We start from the raw sequence: 26,866 nt of genomic DNA, 5'->3' as shown, positions 1-26,866 counted from the left end.
CCTGCTGGACCTTCCTGCATCGCCCCCTGCTGGACCCTTCCTGCATCGCCCCCTGCTGGACCCTTCCTGCGTCGCCCCCTGCTGGACCTTCCTGCATCGCCCCCTGCTGGACCCTTCCTGCATCGCCCCCTGCTGGACCCTTCCTGCATCGCCCCCTGCTGGACCTTCCTGCATCGCGCTCCGATGGACCGTTCCTGTGTCGCGGTCGCATGGACTGTTCCTGAATTGCACTTTCTCAGAAGTGGGTGCGCCGGCTCTGCCGTAGGCTCTGGCTTGCTCAGGTCGGCTCCCCAGAGGATCAGAACTCACTCAACCTACTGGCCTCCTTGGGCCCTTATTTTAATCGGCCCCCCACCTGCAGCATTAACACCCGCCTGAGGGTCCAGCTGGCTGGGCCGCAGGCTTCAGGGTTGCAGCCTCGGCGATGAATGCCTACACCGCCGCCCCCTTGTACCCATCCTGGGGGGGCTGTTGCGCTGACAGGTGCAGTTCTGGCCGATGCGGGAGGATGTCGTCAGTCAGGACGCAGGAGGACCAGCAGAGGCCCAGGTGGGGGCGGACAGCCAGCAGCTGGGGGGACTTTAATACATCCACCCAGTGAGCCCTGCGGGGTGGGCCGCAGGGGCTGTCAGGGGGGCGGAGTGCAGGTGGGGACACTCCTAGCACGTGGCTGTGGGCGAGAGGACACGGCATTGGTTCCACGGAGGCCCCTCTGACCAGGCCCCCCCGCGCCGACGCTCCAGGACTGCCTGGGCCTGGGTGCAGCCAGAGCCAGGTTCCTCGAGGGCCTGCCTGCTAGCGCGGGCACGTCTGTAAAGTCTGACTCGTGCTTTCCCACACGCTGGCTTGTTTCTGACTGTGGCCTGGCCGGGGCTGGTGGTGAGCACCGGGCGTCTGGGCGCTGAGGCCACCAGGGCGCCTCTTTCCCTTCCTTCCTTCCCAGCACAGGTGTGGGCACCCCCGAGGAGAAAGCCCTTACCCCCTACGCCCACCCCGCCCCCCACCCTGGTTTGGTTGTTTATAAACAGTCAAGCTGTGGCTACAGTCCTTGCTTAGCAGCCGTGGGGGGTCCTGGGGTGGGCCCGTGGGGGGTGCAGGGACAGGGTGGGCGCTGGGGCAGAGAGCAGGTGGGTGCCTGCGCCTGGGTCCTAACACTTAGCCTGCCTCGGCTTCTTCCGGGGAGGCTTTCGGGGGAGGGGGCGGCCGTCATTGTGATGAGGGACTGGAAGGCCAGGGAGCCCGGCCTCCGCACACTCGTGGGTGCGTCAGAGTCCCCTAGAGAAACAGAGCCCCTAGGATGCGGGACGTGCCTGTGCGCGTGTGCATGTCCACATGACAGACGCGCCTGCACACTACATACATGTGCGGACACACACGAGATTTTAAGGGCGCGTGTGATTGTAGAAGCTGGAGTGTCTCAATTCTGCAGGGTCAGCTGACAGACCGGGATGGTGAAGGCGGTCACAGGTGACCTCGCGGGAGGTCAGTTTTCTGTTCTATTCAATCCTTCACCTGGTTGGATGAAGCTGGCCCCTATTCTGGAGGGTAATTCCTCCATATTTACTCAACGTCTACTGGTTTAAATGTTCATCTCATCTAAAGATACCTTTACAGAAGCATGGAGAATAGTGTTTGACCAAATAAATACCTGGGTCAAGTGGACACATAGCATCTACTGTCACACCCAGTGTGCCTGCCTAGGAACCTCGCCAGAAAGCACTCAGAGCACCGTGCAGCCTGGCTTGAGCTCCGCGTAGGGGCCTTAATCAGCAGTGGAAGCAGATGAAGCTGGTTCTACCCTGACGTCCTGTGGCTCCGAGGTGGGCAGCACCATTCCTGGGCTCCCAGAGCCTGCAGGTTCAGTGCGTGGCCTCCAGAACTCTCCAGAGCCCACCAGAACTATGCCCTGAGCCCAAAGTGTGCTGCAAGTACCTAATGTCATGGTGCCTCTGGGACAGCTCCTGCCTGTCCTTTCTGGAAAGGCCCGTGGCCTGGGCTTCAGCCAGGCTGCATCCAGGGACCCCCTGAATAGGAGGAGAGGAGGAGCGGTGTGTGCCTTGCAGCAGCCAAGCTAACTACTTGCACCAGACAACCCTGAAACATGCACGCAGGGCCACACTGCTTTCAAAGACTTTATAATAATCAGAAACTAGAACCTTCCAAATGCTCTGGGACAGCCACTCTGAAACGTCCGGGGAGGCGGCAGCAGGAACAGCCTCGGCTGCCGGCATGAATGCCCACCTCGTTGTTCATGCCCTGCCGTATTACAGATCTTCATCGTCAAAGGTCTCCATGCACCTCAGCATTATCATCTCATCGTCAATGGGGAGGTCTGGTTCCTGCAAAACACAGGGGGGAAGAGGGTCGATGCCGGGCCCCAGGCAGATGGAAGGAAGGCCCCAGCATCTCCCTCAGGGTCTACCCCCATCTCTTGCTACACCTTCTCCAGCTCCCAGCCAGGAAGTAAGGGCTACAGAGGGGAGGTCCCACTTCCATCTCACTCAACTCTACACTCAATGATCTTCAGAAAGGGTTTTCCTGCACACAACAGAACTGGCTTTTGGGGTGTTTCCAGGATCCCATAAGAGAGAGAGGAGGCCTCTCAAAGCTTTATCCAAATGCCCATCCATGGAGGACAGTGAATTACACCACCATGCGCCCACCCAGTGGTTACCATGCAGCTGTTGGAAATAAGAGGAATAAAAGGTTGTCTTCTGTGGGATATACTATTTAAAAAGAAAAGAGGGGGAGCCTGGGTGGTTCAGTCTGGTTGGCATCCAGCTCGTAGTTTCCACTCAGGTCATGATCTCAGCATCTGGAGATGGAGCCTGCGCTCAGTGGGGAGTCTGCTGGAGATTCTCTTTGTCCCTCCCCTCCTCCCACTCATGTGCTCTCTCTTTCTAGCTCTCTCAAATTAAAAAAAAAATATATATATATATATATATATTTTACAACACAATGGATAGCATAGTTCCTCACTTGTGTTTGAAAGAATATATAAATATATGTAGGATATCTCTAGAGAGCGGCATTTTATTTTATTTTATTTTGGCATTTTATTTATTTATTCATGAGAGAGAGAGAGAGAGGCAGAGACACAGGCAGAGGGAGAGTCAGGCTTCATGCAGGGAGCCCCATGTGGGACTTGATCCCGGGACTCCAGGATCACACCCGGGGCCAAAGGCAGGTGCTAAACCACTGAGCCACCCAGGGATCCCCAACTGCTTACCTTTTTTTTTTTAAAGAAATAGCTGTATCTTTGCTGAATTAGTGGAGAAAATCCTTGGCTATGAATCTGAAAGGGCCTGTCCCCTTGGTGGCTCAGGCATAACTTCCCTTTCCTCCAGAAGTTTCTGGAATGTACCTTCTATTTTTTTTTTTAAACAAATTCTTTTTTTTTTTTTTAATTTATGATAGTCACACAGAGAGAGAGAGAGAGAGAGAGGCAGAGACACAGGCAGAAGGAGAAGCAGGCTCCATGCACCAGGAGCCTGACGTGGGATTCGATCCCAGGTCTCCAGGACCGCGCCCTGGGCCAAAGGCAGGCGCTAAACCGCTGCGCTACCCAGGGATCCCTGGAATGTACCTTCTAATCAAGACACAGTCAGCTCTTGGGAAGCAGAAATGACTACCCTTCAAACGCCGACAGCAAACATTAGCCCAGAGTCTCAGAAGACAACAGAATGGCTGGGCCTCTTGGAAAGGGGCCGAGCGGTCACACAACATTGACAGATGCAGGCCAAGGGTCAGGCCCCTGGGACCTGCTGGCCACTCGGGGGGCTCCTCGTCTCAGGCTGCCCTCCATTTCCCTGGATGTCTTCCATCCCCCAGAGTGTATCAGGCTGATGCCCACTGGCCTCAGAGCAGGCCAAGAGAATGAGGCGCTGGGGCCTCCAGTGGGGGGATTCAACACTCCTTCCTGCCAGCCTAAGGGAGGAGAGCCGAGGTCTCCTCCACTCTGCTCTGTCCTACCTGTTTTAACTGAGTATTAACACAGCAAAGGCCTTTAAAAAACTCGATGATCTGCATGTAGAGCTGAAACTTCTCCTCTGGATATTCTGGGTTGCAGTTGGCAAACACCGAGCTGACAACAGAAAGGAGAAGAAACAGTATTTAGACTCCTCATCTGTGGCCTCTGCTGGCACCTGCTAAGATACCTGGATCACGGTGTGAATCAAGCACCAGTAAGTACCCAGGTGAATTCCGGGAGGCCTGTGTTGCTCCGGCGTCATGTGTGGAGCCCATGGGAAAAGTGTGGTCACCCTCGGGAGACTGGCTTCTGTGCCCTAATTTAGCATTCTGAGCGGTGGCCTCTGGAAGAAGGAGCACAGGTGCCTCTCTCCCTCGGGGCCACCCTCGTATAGCTGCACCTGGTCCCCCACAGCTGCCCAGGAGCTCGGGGGGCACACGCCACACCTGAGGTTCGGCTCTGGGATGCCTTCCCTCCACAGGAGGGGAGCACGGAGCACAAGGTGTCCTGAAGGGAGGCAGCCTATTTTGCAAACTCCTTCCCATTGCCTTCCTGAGATGGGGGCAGGGGTGGGGGGTGCAGCCCAACGACTTCAGAAGCCTTGAGAGGTGGGACGCCTGAGGGGCTCAGTGGTGAAGTGTCTGCCTTCAGCTCAGGGCATGACCCCGGGGTCCTGAGATCGAGTCCCACATCGGGCTCCCTGCATGGAGCCTGCTTCTCCCTCTGCCTGAGTCTCTGCCTCTCTCTCTCTTTGTGTGTCTCATGAACAAATAATAAAATCTTTAAAATAAAAGCCGGGACAGCCTATGTGTTGACCTCACACCCTCTCAGGGCGAGGCCCCACACTAGTTGTGAAGGAACCCTCTGGAAGTGATCCCTGCCTTTTCCAGGGATAGCAGAAAACATTTTTTAATAGACTGTTTTCCGGTTCTCCCAGTAAAGAGTTCCAGATACTGCTTGGCAAGAACATTCTGGCACAAACTGGTCCTCACAGCCTGAGCCTGGCTCAGAAATAGAAAAAGTCTGCCTCCAGCCTGTTTCAGCAAAACCAAACTCTACTCACAGCTGAGAAGAGCTTGTGTCACCCCTGAAAAGCACTTCGGCGAGTTTGGACAAGTGTATGGAGGCCGGGTGAGCAGGGACGGGCTGGCCGCGCCGCCTCTGGAGGGAGGGAGGGAGGATACTCGCTGGCACACGAGGCAGCAATGTCGCCCTCCACCCGAAGCAGGAAAACAGAATGTTCCGGGCTTCTTTTCGCCTTTGGAAGGGCCTGGGCCCTGTTAAGACCACAGCTTTTCAAACTTAGCATGAAATCTCGATGCTAAACTAGCTCTCTTTGTGAAGGTGCCCCCCGTGCTGCAGGTTGAATCAAGCTGCTCCTTCTGGAATCTCCCCAGATCCTGCTTTGTGTTTTCTCACTTCATGGGCCACCGGCTGTCCCCTCCTCCCTTCTCTCCGCCGCAGCAGCCCAGAAAGCCGCTGCTCCCCCCGATGCTCAGACACCTCCTGCGCAGGGCACAGGCCGGTTCCACGTGGCCACAGGTTCTCGATGCCCCGGAGCCGCCCGCCTCTCAGGCCGACACCGCTGCAAGCCGCCCCCAGCCCCCTCCCTCGGGGAAGACAGCGCGGTGGGGACACCCCGCTGCCACTCAGTGCTGGGCCAGGGCGGCAGAGGCAGCTAGCGCAGGGCCGCCAGCGGCGCCATCCGATCCCAGGCCAGCCCCAGGAGCCACAGACCAGAGTGGGTCTTTAAGGACTGCCCGGAATTGGCTCCCTCGGCAGGGCCGCAAGGGGAGCGGCTCCTAAACACGCTGCACACACGGGGCCCTGCCCCCTCCTCACCTAGAGCTAGAAGTACTTGGAGCCTCGCTTTTGTCCAGGAAGCTTGCCACATCGAAGGCATCTTCAAAGAGTATCTGAAGGAAGGCACAGAGCACGGTGTGTCAGAAAGAACTACAGCTGGGCGCTTGCTCGGGGCGGCTGGCGGCGGCGGGGAGGCTCCCTCTTCACCCCTCAGTCCCAAAGGGTGGGTGTGGGAAGGCTGGGGCCCAAATGCAGGGTCTCGGCCTGGTGAGCTTCCTTGGAGGTGCCTGTAAGCGCTTGCCACCCAGAGCGGGGCGGCGGGGGGGGGGGGGGGGGGGGGGGGCGGCAGTAAGCATCAAAGACTGTGGTTGTCTGTCTTTCTCTTTTTTTCTTTCTTTCTTTAGAGAGAGAGGGGGCGATGAGCAGGGCAGGGGTGGGGAGGGACAGAGGGAGAGGAGAGAGCATCCCACGCAGCCTCCGTGCCCAGCACACAGCCCGACACAGCGCTCAGTCTCACCACCCTGAGATCACTACCCCAGCCGCAACCAAGTCAAACACCTAACCGACTGAAGCGCCCAGGCACCCCTGGGTCTTCTTCTAGAAGGTGAGAGCTCAGGCACGAGATGCAGCAGCCAGAGCCAGGCTTCCGTTTACGCTGGAAGAGGACTCATCTACACCTCCCCAGACGCGGAGGCTCTTGGCACCCAGGGTTCGTGTCAGGACAGCGGGGTAGGAGGTTGGCGGTTCTGAGGCTGAGGCTGCAGGGGAGCCAGCTCCCGGTTGTGCTGCTCACGAAGCCGTGTGACCTCAGACAAGCGGCCTCATTTCTCCAGGCCTCCTCTTACACAAAGGGAATCACGACCGGGCCTACCCATAGGGATGTTGCAGGAATTAAATGAGATGAGGTACGTGAAGTACCCAGCACATAGTAATGCCTCCAGTATGTTAGCTCTTATTGAATATTATCTGCTTTATAGAAGAAACACATGTTCATTGCGGAAATTTTGGAAAACAGAAACAGATAAAATAATAAAAATCACTGAGAAACGGTTCTACCCAGAGAGATCCAGTGTTGACATATTGACCTAGTTCCCTCCGGTCATTTCCTGTATTTCCAATCTTGCCATCATTTAGATAGTTTTTCAGTCCTGTTTTGACTTTTGAAGACTATTATACACTCTGCAAGACCGTTATCTACACCGAGTAATGTAAGACTTAGCAAGTACGGGTGCGGGATGCTTTGTTACATTTGAATTTTTAGATAAAGAATGAATAATTTTGTAGTGCAAGAAGGGCCCAAATATTGCATGGGGTGTTCTCATCTTAAAATTTTCACTGGGCATGCATCACTGTGTCTGACAGCTGAGAAGAGGAGAGGGAGCTCTCGGGCCCTGGGTTGGCAGGCTCTGGCAGGGTCCACAGGGTCCCTCTTGTCCCCTCACCTGGGACACACTGCTCTTTCTCTGGAGGTCTGCTGTCCTTCCTGTCTTCTAACAATTTGCTTCCCCTGAACTGTATGGGACTCTGGCCATGTGGATGGCCGTTCTCGCGATCTTCTGGATCTTTTTTTTTTTTTTTTTTTTAAAGAAGTAGAGTCACCAGCAGAGAGAAGCAGGCTCCCTGCATGGAGCCCGATATGGGACTCAATCCCAGGACCCCGGAATCACAACCTGAGCCAAAGGCAGATGCTCAACCACTGTGCCACCCAGATGCCCCGATCTTCTGGATCTTCTAGACATTTTATGGTGTCCTTCTTTGTAATATTCCTTTGCTCATCTCAAGGAGGATCTGGAAAGAGGTCACTGAAAGGACCAGCCCAGAAGCCCATCCATCCACTCTGCGTTCTTTCCCAGCAGGCCCGCAGCCAGGTCCTAGGCCTTACCCAGTGAGATTCTGGGCCACACAGTATCCTCATCTATGCACAGCGCCCTCGCAGCTAGCCTGGGCAGGGGGGTGGGGGCACTGCCAGGCTCTGTGGTGGTCTGGAGCACCCAGCACACTTACCAGCCTCCCAGGCACACCTGACCCTACTACACCCCCGCCCCCCACCAGCTGGCCCCACACACAGTCGTTCTGCCGAAGAACCTCTCCAGGTGGACCAGGAGCAATAGGATAGGTCTCACTGTAACTGACTTAGGAGCCAAAGTGGGGTAATGGTGGCTCTGTCCCTGCCCTGGGCAGAACTGTTCTCCGTTCCGCTCACCGTGACACCAACCCCGGGCTGGCCCAGGCCTGGGGACCAGGTGTGGTAAAGCCCTGAGCTGGGCACCACTGAGGGATCTGCTGCCAGCCGCCCCCCTCTCCAACTCTAGAAGAATACGAGCCCTCAGCCCTTCCCGAGAAAGGTAAGAGAAGTTGCATGCACAATCTGGGGTCATTATTGGATTCTGGCTTGGGTCTGCTCTTTCTTGAGGAAAGGTTCATGCTGCAAACATGCACACACACACGCACACACACAGTTTACAGTTTGACAGGCTTGTCCACATGTTTGGCATGTATTTTCCTTTTGCCTGCTCTGTGTGAGACCCCAGGGCCAGGCACTTCTGGACACCTAGGCTGGCTGACGCATGGTCTCTTCCGCGGCTGGTGTCCTGGCCCTGCTCCGGCCACGATGGAGGAGAACATGTCCTCTCATTGTGGGCCCAACATTAGTGGACAAACAGATGAGAAGTCAAAGGCTGGTGGAGTGACAGGTGACCGTTGCGTTTCTGCACTGGGCGTTCCCTCCAATAATGCCCTCGTGCATCAGTTACCCCAGGGCGTGTGTTAAAAATGCAGGGGCTGTAGATCCCCAGATGGGTGGGCGTCCAGTGCTTTAGTGCCTCCTTCAGCCCAGGGCGTGATCCTGGAGACCTGGGATCGAGCCCCACGTCGGGCTCCCTGCATGGAACCTGCTTCTCCCTCTGCCTGTGTCTCTGCCTCTCTCTCTCTCTCTCTCTCTCTGCCTCTCTCTTTCTCTTTCTCTCTCTGTGTCTCTCATGAGTAAATAAATAAAATCTTTAAAAAAATGCAGGGACTCTGATTCAGTGGGTCCAAGGTGTTTGCAGGTACCTGCCTCCTTAGGAAACTGCATTTGCGAAGGACCAGGGCAGCTCCCCGGTCATGTGGGGAGAGGAGGTGAGATGCCAGCTTGAGGATGAGGCACCGCAGGGAGAGGGGAAGAACCAAGTCTGTGGTGACGTCACCGAGACAGTGGGAAGCCCTCCTGACCCTGGGACCTCCCTGGCTGTCTGCAGTACATGTCCCCATGGTTTCATGAGCAAGCAACTTGCATTAAAAAAAAGAAAAAATCCCAACTGATACAACCTTCTGAGCCTTCTCTTCTCTAATCCCCACGGAAAGGTCAGGATGCAGGAGGAAAGAAACACCATCCCGTGGTTGTGGAGCTTATGTGGGATAAATCAGAAACCCACTGTGTGAGTCAGAATCGAACCCCTCCCTCAAACCTGGTGAGTGACCGCAGGCAGATGTCGGGTTCTGCAGAGTGGACACCAGCTCCCCGGCGAAGCCCTCCACCCGCCACAGGAGGGTGCGCTCACCTCCTCCGGGGTAGAGACGAGTGAGCAGCTGGCTCCTTGGCTGTCAACCCCACTGTCCTTCGTGCTGCCCTCGGTGCAGGCCGGCTCCGGACAGGCACCCGCAAGGCTCGAGGGGGTGCTGTGCCTCTGTGCCCAGGCCTGCAGGAGGCTGGCCTTCATCTCCTCAGAAAGGCTCTGCCACAGGTGGGAGATGGCCGCAGAGACGATGGGGAGCATCACCTCCTGGGAGGAGACAACCCCGTTCCCAATCAGGAGGTCCATCGTCTGCTTGTAGAAGTTGAGGTACCTGGAACAGAAACGGTAGCCCTGAGGCCGGAAGCTGGTGGACCACGGCCCCTCCGGGAACTGGTTCCTCAGGACGCCGCAGCTCTGTGGTGTCCAGGGGCTTGGCCTTCCCAGTCTGAGTGGCCCGGACGCTCGGAGAGCAGAAGCCAGCGCGGAGGACGTGGATCTCCGCCCCGGGGTCCTTCCCCACGTCTCCCTGGCGTCCCCATGAGCTCTCTCCCCGAAGGCCAGACGGCGAGGAGCATCGCCTGCTCAGCGCCACTCCCCGCGAGTGTGCGGACAGGCCAGGAGGCTTGCTGACTCGGGGCCTGAGAGTCAGGCTCAGCGGTGGAGCGAGCCTCCTATTGGGCCGACACCTCCAGCGGCCACCCTGGCTGCCATGGGCTTGAGTCCGTGGAGGGGCAGGGAGTGGCGGTGGGGGGTTTGAGCCAGGTGTTCACTGTATTTCTTACTATAAGACCAGTAACACAGCTGCTGCTGGTGGTGGTGGTGGTGGGTGTATGGTGTTTGGTCCTTGTAATCCCATCAACAGCCCCCACAGTCACCCCAAATATATACCCAGTCTGAGTCAGCTCAGTGTATGTGCTGTGCAATGCAGCTCTAAGGCTCTCTCTCTAGCCCACCCTGAACCCCTCCCGTATGGAAATTCTGGAGCTTCCCAGATTTGGGGCCCGGTCTGAGTGTGCACAAACAATGCTGCATGCCGCAGACAGAGCCTCTGTTCCTTTCCCCACAGCCTGTGCCCGAAGCCACCCCTCTCAGCTGTTCACACCGTTCAAATTCCATGAGGTCTGGCAACAAGGTGATTGGGGAGTGCAAGAGCTCCACTTTTTTCTCTTCCTCCTCCTCCTCCTCCTCCTCTTCCTCCTCCTCCTCCTCTTCTTCCTCCTCTTCCTCCTCGTCTTGGTCCTCCTCCTCCTCTTCCTCCTCTTCCTCCCCCTCAGCATCCTTCCCGACTGCCTCAGTTGGGCACCAGGTGGCAGAGCTTTTCTGATGAACCTTATTTGAGACCAGGCTGGTGAGAAAACAGAAACAAGAGAACGACAAACTAATGTCCCTCATCAACAGTGACACTGAGACTCTGAACACAATTTTAGTCTGTGTGTGTGGTCACATCATGACCTAGGAATGCAGGATGGCTGGTTCAAACATGGAAAGTCAATCAATGGAACTCACTGTATCAACAGACTAAAGAAGAAAAGCCATATGATCCCCTCAACAGATGCAGAAAAGCAGTTGGCAAAATTCAACATCCATTCATGACAAAAACTCTTAGCGAACCAGGAATAGAAGGGAACTTAACCTGATAAAGGGCATCTACAGGGGAATCCCTGGGTGGCTCAGCGGTTTAGCACCTGCGTTCGGCTCATGGCGTGATCCTGGAGTCCCAGGATTGAGTCCCGCTTCGGGATCCCTGCATGGAGCCTGCTTCTCCCTCTGCCTGTGTCGCTACCTCTCTCTCTCTGTCTGTGTCTCTCATGAATAAATAAATAAAATCTTCCATAAAGGGGGGGCACCTACAAAAATCTACAGCTAACGTCAAACTTAAGAGTAAAAGATTAGCTATTTCTCTGCTAAGATCAGAGATAAGACAAGGATGTTCCCTCTTACCATTTCTATCTAAAATCATACTGAAGATTCTAGGCATCCAATAAGGTGAACAAAAGCAGTAAAAGATATAGAGGTTGGAAAGGAAGAAGTAAAACTGATTCTGTTTGCAGACAGCACTGTAATCTATGTAAAAAATCCTGAAGAATCTACGAATATGACTAGAACTGGGAAAGGTGTTTAGCAAGGTGGCCAGATACAAGGTCAACATACGAAAACCAACAGTATTTCTATATACTAGCAAAGAACAATTGGAAATGGAAATTTTATGAAGTACCATGTACAATAGCACCCCAAAACACAAAATACTTAGGTTTAACCCAAAAGCTCCACCTAAAAAAGAAAAAAATGGAAAAGTTAGACTGTATCAAGATTTTAAAATTCTGCTCTTTGAAAGGCGGTTTTAAGGGAGTGGAACAAGGATGCCTGGTGGCGCTGTTGGTTAACCGTCCTACTCTCGGTTTTGGCTCAGGTCGTGATCTGGGGTAGTGAGGTCCAGCCCTGCCTCACTCTGCGAGATGTCCACTTCAGAATCTCTCTCCAGATTTCTCTGTCCCACCCCCGTGCCTTCTCTCTCTCTCAAATAAATAATCTTTTTTTTTTTTTTTAAGAGTAGAACAACATGACACAAGTTGGAAAACTGGGATTTGTACCCCAGAACCTCTTCATCCTGATAGTAGTAATCCCTAGGAGGTATCATGTTGAGTTTAAAAACAAGTGCACCAGAAGAAAACATAGGAGGATTCTTTTTTTTTCTTTTTTCTTTTTTTTAAATTAAAAAAAATTTTTAAGAGCAGAGGAAGCCTTGTATTCTTGCAAACCTAAGTAACAATAGCAGATTGACAGATTAGACTTCATTTTTGTGTGGCTAAGACAACAACAACAAAACACAAAAACATCAAAATAAAAATAATAAAGCAAATGACCAAGGATAATTATTTGCAAGTCATATCCTGAAAGAGAGATAATTTCTCAGTATAGAGAGCTTCTACAACTATGTAAGGAAAACACCACCAACCCAAGAGGAAAATGGGCAAAGAATAGTCACAAAAAATTCCCGGGAAGGGAAATACAAATGATCTTGAACAAAGGCACTGAATTTCACTCGTAATTAATCATAATAGAACAATTATAAAATATAATTAATCTATTCCTGAGCTCAGAACCACACTTTAATTGCTGCAGGTTTATAATGTGTCTAATGAAAAGTCCCAATTATTATCATTTTAAAAGAAATTTAGCCATTCTCATGCGGGCACACGATAGAGGTATTGACAAGATTTTAGTATGGGACTAAGTGTGAATCTCAAATTGGTAAGAAAAGGAAGGCTTATGTGATGAATGGGGTTGGGGTCAGAGGCTAATCATATAGGAAACACCAACGTGATTGTCTATCTCGCTGAGACCATCCCTCCTTGCTGATTGTGAGGTGGTTCTTGGGTCTTACCTGGGATTTCCAGAGTACATGCTGGCATACTCCGCCTTGACTTCCTCTAAGCTGTTTGCGTTCCCATCCTCCAGGTTGAAGGATTCTGTTGGGGAGGTGAAGGCCGGAGTCTCAAAGGAGGAAGTCTGGCCTTTGTCGAGTGTCCGTGGCCCTTCTGATCTAGGTGGACCATGAGTGGGTCCCTGACCCCGTCCAGGTTTGGTGTTAGGGAGTCAAGGGCCCAGTTTCACCTCTCCTTCTAGAGGTGAGGGGACAAGCTCCTTGCATTGGCCCCGTCTCAGGACGCCTGGGTGGAGCAGCCATTGAGCGTTAGCCTTTGGCTCAGGGCAGGATCCCGGGATCTGGGATCTGGGATCAAGTCCCACATGGGATTCTTAATAAAATCTTTTTTATAAAATCTAAATAAAACTAAAAAAAAAAAAAAAAAAAGACTGGCCCTTCTTAATCAAGACACCAAAATATCCCTTTTAAGGTTTAGTTTCCGCCACATGCCCAGGCAACCACCTCTCCCAAACTGAGTGCCAAGAAAGGGAGCCATGCCTGCCTTTGCTTTTGAGTGTGACAAACCCCAGTCTGCTTCCTCTCTGGTCTCTCAAGATGGGATCAGGTGCCTGATGACGTCTGTCTATCTGTCCAGATGTAAAGTCCCTGAGTGCAGGGGCATGAACCTTACTGGACCCCTGGCCCAGATGTAGGGCCTGGCACACACTGGGCATGCAGTATTTGTTCACTTGGCTGAACCCAATCCCTCTGTTTTCTTTTTCTTTTTTTTTTTAAGATTTTATTTATTTATTCATGAGAGACAGAGAGAGAGAGGCAGAGACACAGGCAGAGGGAGAAACAGGCTCCCTATAAGGAGCCTGATGCAGGACTCAATCCCAGGACCCCAGGGTCACACCCTGAGCCAAAGGCAGACACTCAACCACTGAGCTACCTAAGCACCCCTAATCCCTGTTTATCAATGGAAAAACGAACCAGTCTTTCCCTGGGAAGGAGATGGGGGTGGCAGATGGGGATCTATTACCTTTCAGCTTCAGCAGATTATCCAAGGTTTGTTCCAACTCCTGAATGTGATTCTTCGCCTTATTCAAAACCTGCCACTGGGGACAGAGATGGGCAATGCTGAAAAGCCAGCCTTCCACCGCAGAGACCAGGGTTTTTCGGCCACGGGAGTCCATTCCCTGGTCTGAGGCCATGCTCCCTCAGATGCAAAGTCACCTTCCTTGACATTTGTCGATCAAAATGGTGGGAAGTTTGTTCTGATATGCAGGCGGCATGAAGTTTCATTTGTATTCTGGAAATGGTTCTCACAGAAATTTTCAAATATTTTGGAACAAGCCGTGTTGGGCAAACTACTAGGGCTTCAGAAGGGAACAGCTACATATACTCTTTGAAAGTGGAATCAACGTGAGAGAAGAGCAGCCCCAGGCTGGCCCCAAGACCCCAGGATTAACTTCTGCTCAGTTGTCACAATGAGCAACCGGCTGCTTATGTGCTGTGCTAGGTGCTATGCTGACCACGGTGGTTATCTGCGAAATGCGTCTGCTCTGGGTGACCCGAAAGCTCCTCAAATGCTCCATCCACTCGGACTCTGAATGTCCTGTTGCTGCAGGACTAAGTCACGAGCACTGCCCTCCCCCTCTCCTTCTTTCCTTCCTTCTCCCCCGTATTCCATACGGAGTCAAACGGTAACTGCAGGATTGTTCAAAAACAAGAAATGCTAAATGTCGTTTATTACGCCGGCACCTGATACCTGTCCGGAGTTACAGCCGCTCATTGGGCACAGGTAACAGGCAGAGACAGGTGTTAAGCCCCCGGGGCTGGGGGTCTCACAGTAGGTAGGATGGCCCAGCTTTCCAGCAGGAAAGACAAGACAAGCGTGGAAACCAACTACACATAATACAAGCTGGAATCCAGTAAGCGCTGAAGGGCCTGGGAGCAAAGGGCCATGGGAACACACGGGAGGGGGGGCTGATTCCAGTGGGAGGTGCCAAGAAGATGCGGAGCTCAATCGGGATGAGGTGAGGTCATTCCAGCCATCTGGTCCCGAGTGAGCCACTGTGTTGGCTCAGTGGGGACAGAGCCAGGGAAACCAGGTGCGGTTCAAGGAAATTTTCTGGAATTTTTTTTTTTTTTTTTTTTGGTATGCTGATTAGGGCCTTCGTTCTGGGCCAAATTATATCTCCCTGAAAAAGATATGTTGAAGTTCTAAGCCCCAGAACCTGTGAAGGTGACCCTGTTTGGAAATAGGCCCTTTGTAAAGAAAGGCAATCAAGCTAAAATGGGGTCCTTAGAGTAGGCCCTAATCCAACAGGACTGGTGCCCTTATGAGGTGGGGACATTTGGATGCAGAGACAAACACACACAGAGGCAGGACAAGGTGGAGACACGGGGAGAAGGCGGCCACGTGACCACCGTGAGGCTTCTCTAAGGCGAGGAACACCGAGGAATTGTCGGCCGAGGCTTCTACCCCGGAGCTTTCCGAGGGAGCGTGGCCCTGTGGATATCGTGATTTTGGACTTGGAGCCTCCAGACGTCCAGCACGGTAATTTTCTGTTGTTTCGAGCCACCCAGTGCCTGGGGTTTTGCTGTGACCGCCCTCGGACACTGAAAGGACTCTGGTCCACCGTGACTCCCGCAGAACAGAGCGTGGCCTCAGAGATGCCACGAACACAAAATTCCGAGTTTTGCCCGCATCAGGACAGAGACAGGAGGTGGCTGGAGAGAAGGCCTGCTCCACCCGCTGTCTCCTGGCTGTGCCATTGCAGGCACATGGGCTTAGCTTCCTGGCCCCTCGGCTTCCTCCTCTGTAAAGGGAGGCGCTCTGAATGGAACCGTGGGGACTCGGGGAGCGAATACAACGGAAGCAATAGCAACGCTTGAGCCACTGTGACAGCACCCCATCTTTCCACGCAGTGACCTTGTTGGAACGCCACCAAGGCTTCTGAGGGCGCTGTTACTATTGTCCCTGTTTAACAGACATGGTGACCGAAGCCCGGCCGGTAGCATGTCTCACGTGACAGAGGCCAACCCACCAGGCTCTCAGGCACCACGTCGTGAGGTGCAGACTTTGGGGGAGGCAAGACAGTTTTCCTCTACATTTACTTCCTTTCCTTCCTTCTCGCTCTGGTTCGCCGCCAGTCCGCGCGCACTTCCCCAATGACAGGGACTTTGAGGTTGTCAGTGTACCCCTGGAACAGCAGCAGAGGCCTGCGCACCCAGGGGACAGGATGCAGGGCTCTGCTGGGCAGACTCTTTGCCCTGAGCCCCTGAGGCTGGCTCAGTGGATGCTGGAGGAAGAGCCCTCCCACCCCTCTCGCCTTCCACACCCTTCTACAGGAGCAAGTGGGGTCTCCGCTCTGATTCTTTCAGCTAAGAACACTCGCAGCCCTACGTGGCACCTTGCACAAAGGTGCTCGGAGACACAGCTCAATTGAGGCACATTCACACATTCCACACGAGTGAGAGCGTATGATAATTGTCTTGTTCTGATGGGCTTATTTTGCTTAGCACAATACCCTCCAGTTCCATCGACGCTGTTGCAAATGGCAAGATTTCTTTCTTTTCTTTTCTTTTTTTTTTTTTTTTTGATGATGACTGAATAGTAGCAAAACAGAGGAGCATAGGGAAAAGGGGAAAAAAATTAAGACAAAATCGGAGAGGAAGACAAACCACAGGAGACTCTTAAGCATGAGAAACAAACTGAGGGCTGCTGGAGGGAAGCGGAGCGGGGTGGAGGGGGTAACCGGGTGATGGGCATTAAGGCGGGCATGTGATGCCATGAGCCCTTGGGTGATATACAAGACTGATGAGTCACTGACCTCTGTCTCCGAAACCAGTAATACGGTAAGTGTTAATTAGTTGAATTTAAATTAAAAATAATAATAAAACAGAATAAATAAAATACAATGACAGCTTGACAGAGGCTCTGGCTCTGTGCCCGCTGAGGAGCAGCTCTGCGTGCTCAGTGAGTCAGAGGGAGTCCTGTGTTAGCTCTGTCGGCAGGAGGCTGGGGGCTCATGGTCCCTGTCCTCCTTAAGTGTCGCTTCGCTGAAAGCACCAGCCCAGGGGAGAAAACCCACTGGCTGAAAACAGTCACAGGGCAACGGGCTGGACTCTGGAAAGAGCGCCAAGTCTGGAGCCGGGAACGGAGGCCCTCCTCCCGGTCCTGCCACCACCACCCAGGCTGACAGGTCCTTTCTGGCCCGTCCTCTGTTTCAAGAAGCTGGGGAGGGGGAAGGGGAAGGTGTCAGGGCCCCACCCCTACTGGAGGCCTCCTATAATGCTCCTGCAGCGACAGGAGCTCTGCTCTTTCCAGCACCACCCCAAGCGCCCTGACCCTTCCTCCACGCTCTGCTAGGGGCATGAATAGGCAATAAGGAGGCCACAGAAGGAGAGAGGTGAAATCAAGGGCAGGAAAAGGTGAATGCTTACCTGGAGAGCTCTGTTGCCTTGGGAGAGGACCAAGTTGCACACATGTGCATGTGTATGTGCGTACGAGTGTGCGTGTGCGTGTGTGTGTTGGGATGGAGATGCAGGGTCCGGGAACAGCTGCTGGAGGCTCACCCCCATCCGCTCGTGGGACCCCTACAGGAGCCGTGGGCTAACCAGGTCCTAGTACTTCCCTCCGGGCCAGGTTGGTCTGCCACAGGTCGGCAACGGCCAGCTCATGCTTTCCCCCCCGGGTGGCCACAAACAGTGCACCCTGGATGCCCACATCGGATCCCTGACCTCACCCAGGCTGTAGGCCTCTGCGTGGGAGCAGTAGGAGTGGGAGCCCCTGGCCAGTCCCCCACCCACCTCACAGTCCCTAGACATGTAGAGACACTCCCTCCCACCCCCAGGTCCCCATACCTTTGAGGCTGTGAGATCAGAGTGGGAGTAAACGGTCTTCCTGAGGTCACTGAACAGCCCTGCCAGGGTGGCTCGGTGGCGGGCTTGGGAAAGGCGTCGACGGGCCACCCGCGGCTCCAGCTCCCGCAGCTGTGTCAGCAGCCGGGGTGTCACTCTGCCACTGGGGTTACTGCCTTCTGCGGGGGTCGCCATTCTCAGCTGCAGCGTAATATTATGCCTTTTGGGGGGCCCTAAGTAATAAAGATACAATATTTTAGAAAGAGGAAGGCAGAGTGAAGTGGAAAGGAAGAGGGTACCACTCCCAAGCAACGGGTCCCAAACCAATGAACATGATCAATAACAGACATGCAATAATTAAGAGATGACGCAAAATCCGTTCTATAAACCAGACGCCTAAAAACAGTAACCACTCCTATTTGACTTACCAGCGGAAGGGTGCTGCTGCTTTGCACCAGAAAGTTTCTAGAACACTGCAGGTAGTCACTAGACACTTGTTAACTGACGGGCTGCGGCCAAAGAGAGCAAGCGAGAGCCCAAGATCTCATTCCTCACCGCCTGTTAGAAGCTGGACAGCCACATGTCCCACTCTTTGCAGGCTTTCCCACCAGGACAACGCACCCCTCTTTGATCTGGACGCTGGTTACACAGGTATATATGCAAAAAGAGGTCGGGCAAGTTGTGTTCCTTAGATTCATGGACCTCTTCACATAGAATATCATATATATGGACATATATGGATATGCATAGTATCTCAAAAAGAAGAAATGCACCCTTCTACCTGTGAAAGCAAAAAGTCACATAATGACAGAGAAGTGGAAGCATGTTTGCCTTGTCCTGCTTCTAGTGGGTTCCATGGACGATCATTGTGTTGTCTCTTGTCACATGTGAGTTTACAGACTGGAAGTCCTTCCCCAGGAGAGGCGATTCTGGGACTGATAAGTAACAGTTGTTTTTTTTTAAGATTTTATTTATTTATTCATGAGAGGCACAGAGAGAGAGGCAGAGACACAGGCAGAGGGAGAAGCAGGCTCCGTGCAGGGAGCCCGACGTGGGACTCGATCCCAGGTCTCCAGGATCACGCCCTGGGCTGAAGGGCCACCCGGGCTGCCCAATACGTAACAGTTTTAATAGAAGACTAGGGACTAAGGTCTCTTGCCTGAGCCATGGACCCCTCCTTCAGGTGCTCACCCTGGCACGCAGAGGACAGCCAGCTCTTCAGACAGAGGAGCTGCATCTTCATCATCTCTGCGGCCCCAGTAGGGGCTCAGTGCTGGGGTTTTGAGTGAATTAGAATGGGAGCCCTCTGCTGGGGTCGAGGGCTGCACAGGGACAGGGTGTGGCCTCGGCACCCCCTGGGGGCACCATAGAACATCTACATGCCCAGGCCCCACCGCAACAACACTGGATCCGAATCTACAGGTGGGAGGCTGGGCCCTGGCATCCGAGGGGCAGCCTGCGCCCCCGGCGACACTGACACGGTCACGGTTTGAGCCACCACTAGGGCACATGCAGCGACGCCTTCCTCAAGGAGGCTTGGGGAAGCTTTCCTGCTACCTTCTGGCCGGACAGTCAGCCACAGGGATAGTAAAGCCAGCCAGCCAGTGTGGACTCGCCCACCAACAACGTAATTTCCATCAGCGGGTGTATTTTCCCTCGCTTTGCTTCTCAGAACAACAGTGGGAAGATGGTAAGTGGGTGCCTGCTCTGACCCCCGAAGACCAGGTATGACCAGGAATGCCACCAGCAGCACGCGGAGGACGGCCACCGAATCGGCCCAGGCCCCTCCAGCCCGACGGCTGGGCGAAAAACTAAGTGTAGCTGGACCCTGGCAAGTCTTCAGCAGGAGGCAAAGTGAAACAAGGAAGGTTTCAAACTGCCTGGAGTAAAATGAGACCTTTTTGACTCTAGGAATATAGGTTTTCTTTATTTGCTTAAATTCAGGAGAAATGAACGTCCCTGGACACTGGGAAATTTAAGTCAATGAATGGAGGTCAAAACCCCAGGGTTCTTTCAGGATCTAGAATTCTGTAAGAGCCTCAGAATACTGATACCAAAGGCCCCTCGGCCTGTGGGGAAGCTGGAGCTCCCGTGGTGCCAATGTTGGTATTTTGGGTTTTGTCCCAGGGCTCCACCTAAACACGCTCCCCACAATACCCGGATGGCTGTGTGGCTTCAGTCATGGGGTAAGGGTGCAGCCCGCTGCCTCTCCCACTGGGGACAGGCCCTCCCGTGGCTTCTCTCCCCGGGGACAGCCTTCCCTGTCTGCCACTGGGGGTGAAGGTGGTCCCAGAGCACCCAGGCCACCTGTGGGCCTCATCCCACATGCTGCAGGTGCCCCGGGTTCAGGGCTCTGAGATACCTTCCGTCTTGAGGCAGGAGGGGGGCATGCATAGGGATGATGGCAAAGAGCCTTCTCTCAAGCCCAGCAGATATTAAACCTGGTAAGACCTCGTGCAATTGCAAATGTCCTCCTCCTAAGTGCCGCATCCTGCTCTCGCTAGGAAAGATTTGCTATGGTCTCCAGGTACGCTTGGTGACTTGCGCTGTGGACCTGACGGGAACTGAGGTGGGTAATTTTTCAGACAGAGCTTTTTGTTGCCTCGTACAGGTGGGTCTGTCCGGACCTTTTTTTTTTTTTTAAGATTTTATTTATTTATTAGAGACAGAGAGAGACAGAGAGAGAGAGGCAGAGACACAGGCAGAGGGAGAAGCAGGCTCCATGCAGGGAGCCCGACGCGGGACTCGATCCAGGGTCTCCAGTATCGCGCCCTGGGCCAAAGGCAGGCACCAAACTGCTGCGCCACCCAGGCTGCTCAAGTCTGTCCTGACTGCACCTGTGACCTGGGTCAAGGGCTGGTGCGCCCAGGATGAGTGGCACAGAAGTCACAGTCCTGGTGAGGAGGGGAGGCAGGAGCCTCCTCCCGCCTTTTCCCTGGGCTCTTCTGCTAGGAAAGGGAGAACTGACTAAAAATGAGATTGAGAAGGGATCTTTTATTTAAAACTGAACAGGGGCAGCCCGAGTGGCTCAGCGGTTTAGCGCCACCTTCGGCCCAGGGCGCGATCCTGGAGACCCAGGATCAAGTCCCACATCGGGCTCCCTGCGTGGAGCCTGCTTCTCCCTCTGCCTGTGTCTCTGCCCCTCTCTCTCTCTGTGTTTCTCATGAAAAAATAAATAAAATCTTTAAAAATAAATAAATAAATAATGAAACAGAACAAAACCAAACCTCGCCTCCTACGTGTCCTGTGCAGATACCAAGCGTATTGAGGACACCGCACCAGCGGTGTAGGGAATTAGAGCAGTGTAGACAGTAGAGTCTGAGACTTGGTCCCCCAGGCCTGGAAATCTACATTTTAAGAGCAGTCCCTTCCCTCACTAACAACAACAGAAACATTTGCCCTCCTGCCACCACCTTCTCTTCTGTTGCCCGCTGCCTGTCCCCCCAACCTGGGACACTGGCCCTCTCTGTTCCCTGCCCCAGTCTTTACCTATGGAGAGTCAGCTTGTCCTTCAATTCCTAGCGTAGATGCCACTTCCTCTAAGAAGCCACCCAGCCCTGTCCACACCGGTTTCTAACTTAATCTTGTCTTGCCAACAAATCAGTAAGATCCTTGGTCAGTATTCATGTACTCAGCGTCTAAAGTGTCCGTCCCCGGGGGAGTCAGAACAGGGTAACAGCGGGGATGGGATTAAGGTACCAGGGATGGTACCCGGGCAGCAGATGAACTGGTGGAGGGAAAGGCAGGCTGGAGTTAGGACTGGCTCAAGACCTGGGTTGTAACTCCAGCACCGTGTTCACCAGCCAGGTGACCTTGCACGAGCCAAGAAGCCCGAGGCCTTAGTTCCTTCATCTGTAGAAAGGAGGGGAGAAGGTCCCTCACTAGGTTATAGTCTACACTCTTCCGCCTCTCTAAGGTCATGGTCACGATGCTGTGACTATCGGGAGCAGAGGCGCGCAGCACCAGCCACTCACATCCCAGCAGAAGCAGAGCACACAGTGGTGTGGGGAGCTGCATCTGAAGGAATTCTGGCCACTGCAGCCCCAGGGATAAATGTTTACCGGCACTTTTTCTTTTTCTTTTCTTTCTTTCTTTTTTTTTTTTTTTTTTTTTACCGGCACTTTTTCTGTGCAAACTCCATTCATTCTGCAGGAAACTGGGGCCAAAGACACTAGGCATTTCAGAATGGCCACAGCTCCGATACACATTCTCTTTTAAACGCTTGCCAGTGTGTTCAGACCCATTCATCAGGTCAACGTGCTAAGCACACTCTTCAGTCTGACAACTTCGGAGGACAGCTTCATGGACATATTTTTCTAGAAAGGCATGGTGAGGAGTCATACTGTCAGGCCTTATTTTTATTATTTCTCACCTATAAAGCAAAGTCTCCTTCCATTACCAAATATTTTCCTATTAAAATACCACTTAATACCTACTGGGAGCTGACATTTTTACAAACTCCACACACGAAATTAAAAGAAAAGAAAATAGGGACGCCTGGGTGGCTCAGTGGTTGAGGGTCAGCCTTCCCTCAGGGTGTGATCCCAGGATCCGGGATCCAGTCCCGCCTCCCGCTCCCGGCATGGAGCCTGCTTCTCCCTCTGCCTGTGTCTCTGCCTCTCTCTCCGTGTCTCTCATGAATAAACACATAAAATCTTAGGAAAAAAATATGACCTCCCCCTGTCTGAGATTCAGAAATTTTCACCATTTTTAAGCATCACTCCACAAAACATTTGAGTGAGGTTCTCATCAGCAAACCCTAGACAAACATACACAGCACTCCGGATGAGGACAGCCGGGGGCTCAGTGGATTAGCCCCACCTTCGGCCCCAGGGCATGATCCTGGGGTCCTGGGATCGAGTCCCACCTCGGGCTCCCTGCGTGGAGCCTGCTTCTCCCTCTGCCTGTGTCTCTGCCTCTCTCTCTCTCTTTGTGTCTATCATGAATAAATTTAAAAAAAATTTTTAAAAGGGGGATCGCCCGGGCGGCTCAGCGGTTAGCGCCTGCCTTTGGCGGAGGGCGTGATCCTGGAGTCCCCGGATCGAGTCCCGCATCGGGCTCCCTGCACGGAGCCTGCTTCTCCCTCTGCCTGTGTCTCTGCCTCTCTCTCTGTGTGTCTCTCATGAATAAATAAATAAAATCTTAAAAAAAAAAACCTCTTAAAAACATCTTAAAAAAAAAAAAAACACCAAACACCCCTGATGAGGTTCTGCAACCCCAGGCAGCTTCCTTTGATGCCCTGCCCGGATCAGATCATGTCAAGGAAGACCCAGAACCATCCTCAGACCGAGGGGGTCCATGGGGTGACACAGACCCCGGCGCCCGGCCGGGACCCCCGCCGGGATGGATGGCGGGGCGGGGGCGCCCTTCCCGTGGTGCACGGCAGCCCTGACCTGGTCACTGGCCTTGAGCCGCCACACGGCCGGGCGGGGCTCCGGCTCCTGCCCCCGCCCCCTGGAGACGGAGCGGCGCGGCTGCAGGGACCAATCACGGCGTGTCCCCCGCCGCCCCGGCCAATCAGGATGCTCGCCGGCGGGCCAATGAGGGGGCGGGCGGGGGAGGAAACAATGTAACCAGTGGCCCGAGGACACACGGGGACACACGAGGGGCGGCTGAACTTCTCACCTCGCCAGGTGGCTCCTTCTCACGCGGGGACAGGGAGGGTGGGGGGGGCACCGCCTCTGCCCCCCGCCCCGGGTGCCCCACGCGGCCTGTGTGCGCCCACGGAGGACTAAATGGGGGTCGGTCCCCTGGCTGGTTCCACTCACGCTCACATGGGTTTATGACACCCACCTTCCAGAGTCATCTTGAGGCTTACAGGAAACACCGTGAATGAAGGGTGAGGACCAGGGGCTCCCCTCCTCATGGGAAAGGACGCAGACTCGTGAGTGGGAAGGGACCAGCCGTGCACAGCGGGAAGGGGGCCAGGGGAAGGATGTTTCAAAGAAGGGAAGAAGGGGGGCGCCTGGGTGGTGCAGCGGGTTAAGCTGCTGCCTTTGGCTCAGGCCATGCCCCAGGGTCCTGGGATCGAGTCCCCAACTGGGCTCCCTGCTCAGCGGGGAGCCTGCTTCTCCCTCCCCCTCTGCCCTTGCTTGCGCTTGCTTTTCTGCTCTTTCACAAATAAAAATCTTTAAAGAAAGAGAAAGAAAGAAAGAAAAGAAAGAAAAAATGAGAAAGAAAATGAAAGAGAAAAAAGAAGAAGAAAAGAGAAAGAAAGAAAGAAAGAGAAAGAAAGAAAGAAAGAAAGAAAGAAAAAGAAAGAAAGAAAGAAAGAAAGAAAGAAAGAAAGAAAGAAAGAAAGAAAGAAAGAAAGAAAGAAAGAAAGGAGAAATTGGGGACAGGGCATGAGAGGGGTTGCACAGAAGAACCCTTTAAAAGCTCAGATTAAAATAGCAAGAGGGAAAAAAGGACTCACTCTTGGGGACAGGAGGAAGCAGCTCCTTTTCCAGTTTAGGGGAAAATTTTTCCCCCAAACAGAGATGTACTCTGGTCTTTGGGCCTCTTTTTGCCTGATCCTCTGCACCCAGGAATGTTTCCTGATGGCCCCGATGGCACAGTGAGGCCCCACCCGGTGCCCCCTTGCTGCTCCCGGAGGGCGGGTGAACTGCTTGCCCTGGGGCAGGGGTTGCCCAGGGGTCACGCACCCAGCAAAAGCATCGCGGGCTTGGGGGCCCCTGGATTTGGATTCTAACCCAGGAGCACCCTGGCGGTGACTGTGAGGACGGGAAGTAGGCCCTACCTAAGCCACCCCCAGGGCCCCGGCATGCGACCGCCGCTCCTGAAATTCAGCTGTGGTGGGTGGCACACCGTCTTTGAAAGGATTTTGGTGGAGCATTAAGTTATGTGTTATGTCTAAAGAACCTAACACACAGAAAGCACCTGGTGAGGATCCATTATCCTCCTCTTCAGGGTAAATGTAAAATGTTCATTTCCACCGGAATTCCGCTCAGGCTGAGGCCCTGTCCCTTCGGGCTCTCGGGCAGCCTTTGACGCAGGGTCTGCGAGGGCCCCTGAGGAGCTGCTGGCCCCCGTGTCGCCCACTACCTGGTGGTCTCTCCCCTGGCCCTGCCCTGGCCTCCCACTGCAGCCACCCGCAAGTGCTGCCGGGCCCGGGAGCAGACGGGAGGCCTGCGGCCTCGCCTTGGCACCGAGACCACGCAGAGAGGTTCAGAAGCCCACCTGCCCCGGGGTTTCATCCAGTCACCCCCCACCTCACCCCTCAGCCACCACCACACAGACCTGCCTCCCTGGATGTGCCTCACTGGGGCACGGATCTGCCCCCAGAGGAAGCAGTCTGGGGGCCAGGGGGCATTCCTGGGAGAACTGCTTACCTGCAGCCGCCTGACTTCTTTATTGCAAATGGAGATCTCTGTGTCAGTCAGCCTCCTCCATAGCTGTGAGGAGGGAGGCTCTGCTCCTGAACCCTGGTACCTCCGGGTGGCTCCCTTGGGCTTCTGGTACAGAGTTCTCCCTGGCAACATCCAGACTCTCTCACCTTTTGACCCTGACCCCTCCCTCCCAGTAGCACAGATCCTGCCCTGAAAGATCCCCTCTTACACAGTAGCATAGATCCTGCCCTGGAATATCCCCCCACCCCCGCATAGATCCTGCCCGGAGTTGGGGAGGGGCACTCCCTCCTCCTGGATTCAGCTCAGCACAGGTCCACCAGCAAGCCTCTAAGGTCCCTGCAGTCGTGCCAACCCAGTGTGGCCACCTCTGTTCTGTGCCCCTGGGCCCTGACTTTCTAGTTGGAAGAACAACCTTTTGTGCTTGTTCCCCATTGTCGGTTTTTATCCCCTTGGTGTGATAAAGGGCGGGGCCTTGGACCCTAGCCTCTTATCCTTCAAATGACATGAGAGTGATGGACTGTGTGTTGCGTGTCCACTGTGTTCCTAATCCTGATGGGCGAGCCTGTGAAGAGTCTTATCTCCATTTTAGAGATGGCGAAGTCAGACTCCAGGAAGGGCAGTGATTTGCCTAAGGTCTAAACATCTAAGGTTCTTTTGGGTTCTTTGTTCTGTATGCCTTTTAGGGTGATGTTTAGTGAGATGAATATCAACTACCGTACGCAAGAGATAAATTGACGTGATTTTATAAGTTTCAGAACAAAACCTGGCAGCTTTGCACTCAGGTCTGTGGACAGTGGCTCTTAGGGAGGGAGGAGAATGCAGAGGTCAACAGAGGGGCAAACTTTCTGACTCCAGGTACGGGCTCTCCTTTTTGCTAGAAGAAGCCTGGAAGGCGAGGCAATCCCAGATGGGCTCTTAGCTACTATCTCCTTTGCGTATTGCCAGACTTTGGTTTCCAAAAGAGCCTGTGGATACAGTAAGCTCCTTCATGGGAGCAGGTATTGCTGGGTCAGCGTGCCTCAGCACCTTCTCTGGTAAGAGGGTAGATAAAGGATTCTCAAGACATGTCCTAGAATGAGAATTCTCCTGACTTCCAGAGTAAAACTCCCAAAGGCTCAGAGTCTGTCATCATGACTCAACATCCACTTTCAAGGGACCTCCGTCTGGGGTTTCTGTTTTAAGGGTTTAATATACATGAAAATGTTTTGACATGTAGAAAGACCCACACAAATACTGATAAAGAAAGTTGAGGTTTGAAACTATAAAATTCCTCAGAGAAGATGTATGGGGGAAAACCTTCATAACATTGGTTTTGGCAATAAAAATAAGATAAAAACAGAGATGGAGGCAAACCATAAGATGCTTTTTTTTTTTTTTAAGATTTTATTTATTTATTTATTCATGAGACACACACACAGAGCAGAGACACAGGCAGAGTGAGAAGCAGTCTCCGCGGGAAGCCCAATGTAGGACTCGATCCCGGGACCCAGGGATCACGACCTGAGCGGAGGGCAGATGCTCAACCACTGAGCCATCCAGATGCTCCAAACCATCATATTCTTCAGATTCATAGGAAACAAACTGAGGGGTTCATAGGAAACAAACTGAGGGTTGCTGGAGGGAAGGGGTGGGGGGGATGGGGTAACTGGTTGATGGGCATTAAGGAGGGCACATGATGGATCGAGCACTGGGTGTTGTATGCAAATGATGAATCACTGAAATAGAACAGGGCAGGGGGAGGGGCAGAGGGAGAGAGAGAGAGGGAGAGAACCCCAACCTGACTCCATGCAGAGCACAGAGCCCAACACAGGGGGCTTGACCTCACCACCCGGAAAGCATGACTTGGGCCGAAATCAAGAGTTGGACCTTAACTAACTGGGCCATTCTGTCACCCCGAAACTAAACTTTTTATTTTGAGGTCATTTGTAGATACATAAACAGTTGTAAGAAATAATACAGAGATACAGAGAGATCCACATACCAAGTTTTCCCCAATGGTCGCATTTTGCAAAAC

At 53.4% G+C, this 26,866-nt stretch overlaps 1 protein-coding gene across 2 annotated transcripts; it reads right to left on the bottom strand.

Moving 5' to 3' along the window:
• Nucleotides 1-2,252: 2,252 nt before the first annotated feature.
• STRA8 (stimulated by retinoic acid 8) lies at nt 2,253-25,024 on the bottom strand. 2 transcript variants are annotated; one of them, XM_072777330.1, is made up of 9 exons: nt 24,835-25,024; nt 17,507-17,736; nt 13,677-13,752; nt 12,653-12,737; nt 10,370-10,612; nt 9,313-9,598; nt 5,813-5,886; nt 3,973-4,084; nt 2,253-2,339 (listed from the first exon to the last, which is right to left on the bottom strand). In XM_072777330.1, the coding sequence occupies exons 2-9, from the start codon at nt 17,696-17,698 to the stop codon at nt 2,265-2,267; spliced, it is 1,143 nt and encodes a 380-aa protein (XP_072633431.1). In that variant the 5' UTR covers nt 17,699-17,736; nt 24,835-25,024; the 3' UTR covers nt 2,253-2,264. The 2 variants fall into 2 exon arrangements, with proteins under 2 accessions (XP_072633431.1, XP_072633432.1); XM_072777331.1 differs by lacking the exon at nt 24,835-25,024 and adding an exon at nt 23,919-24,057.
• Nucleotides 25,025-26,866: the final 1,842 nt, after the last annotated feature.

Source organism: Canis lupus, chromosome 15 (assembly GCF_048164855.1).
Source record: "Canis lupus baileyi chromosome 15, mCanLup2.hap1, whole genome shotgun sequence".
In the NCBI taxonomy this organism is placed as follows: Eukaryota; Metazoa; Chordata; class Mammalia; order Carnivora; family Canidae; genus Canis; species Canis lupus.
Note: the sequence above shows the minus strand (reverse complement) of the source record. Positions and strands in the feature narration are given on the sequence as shown.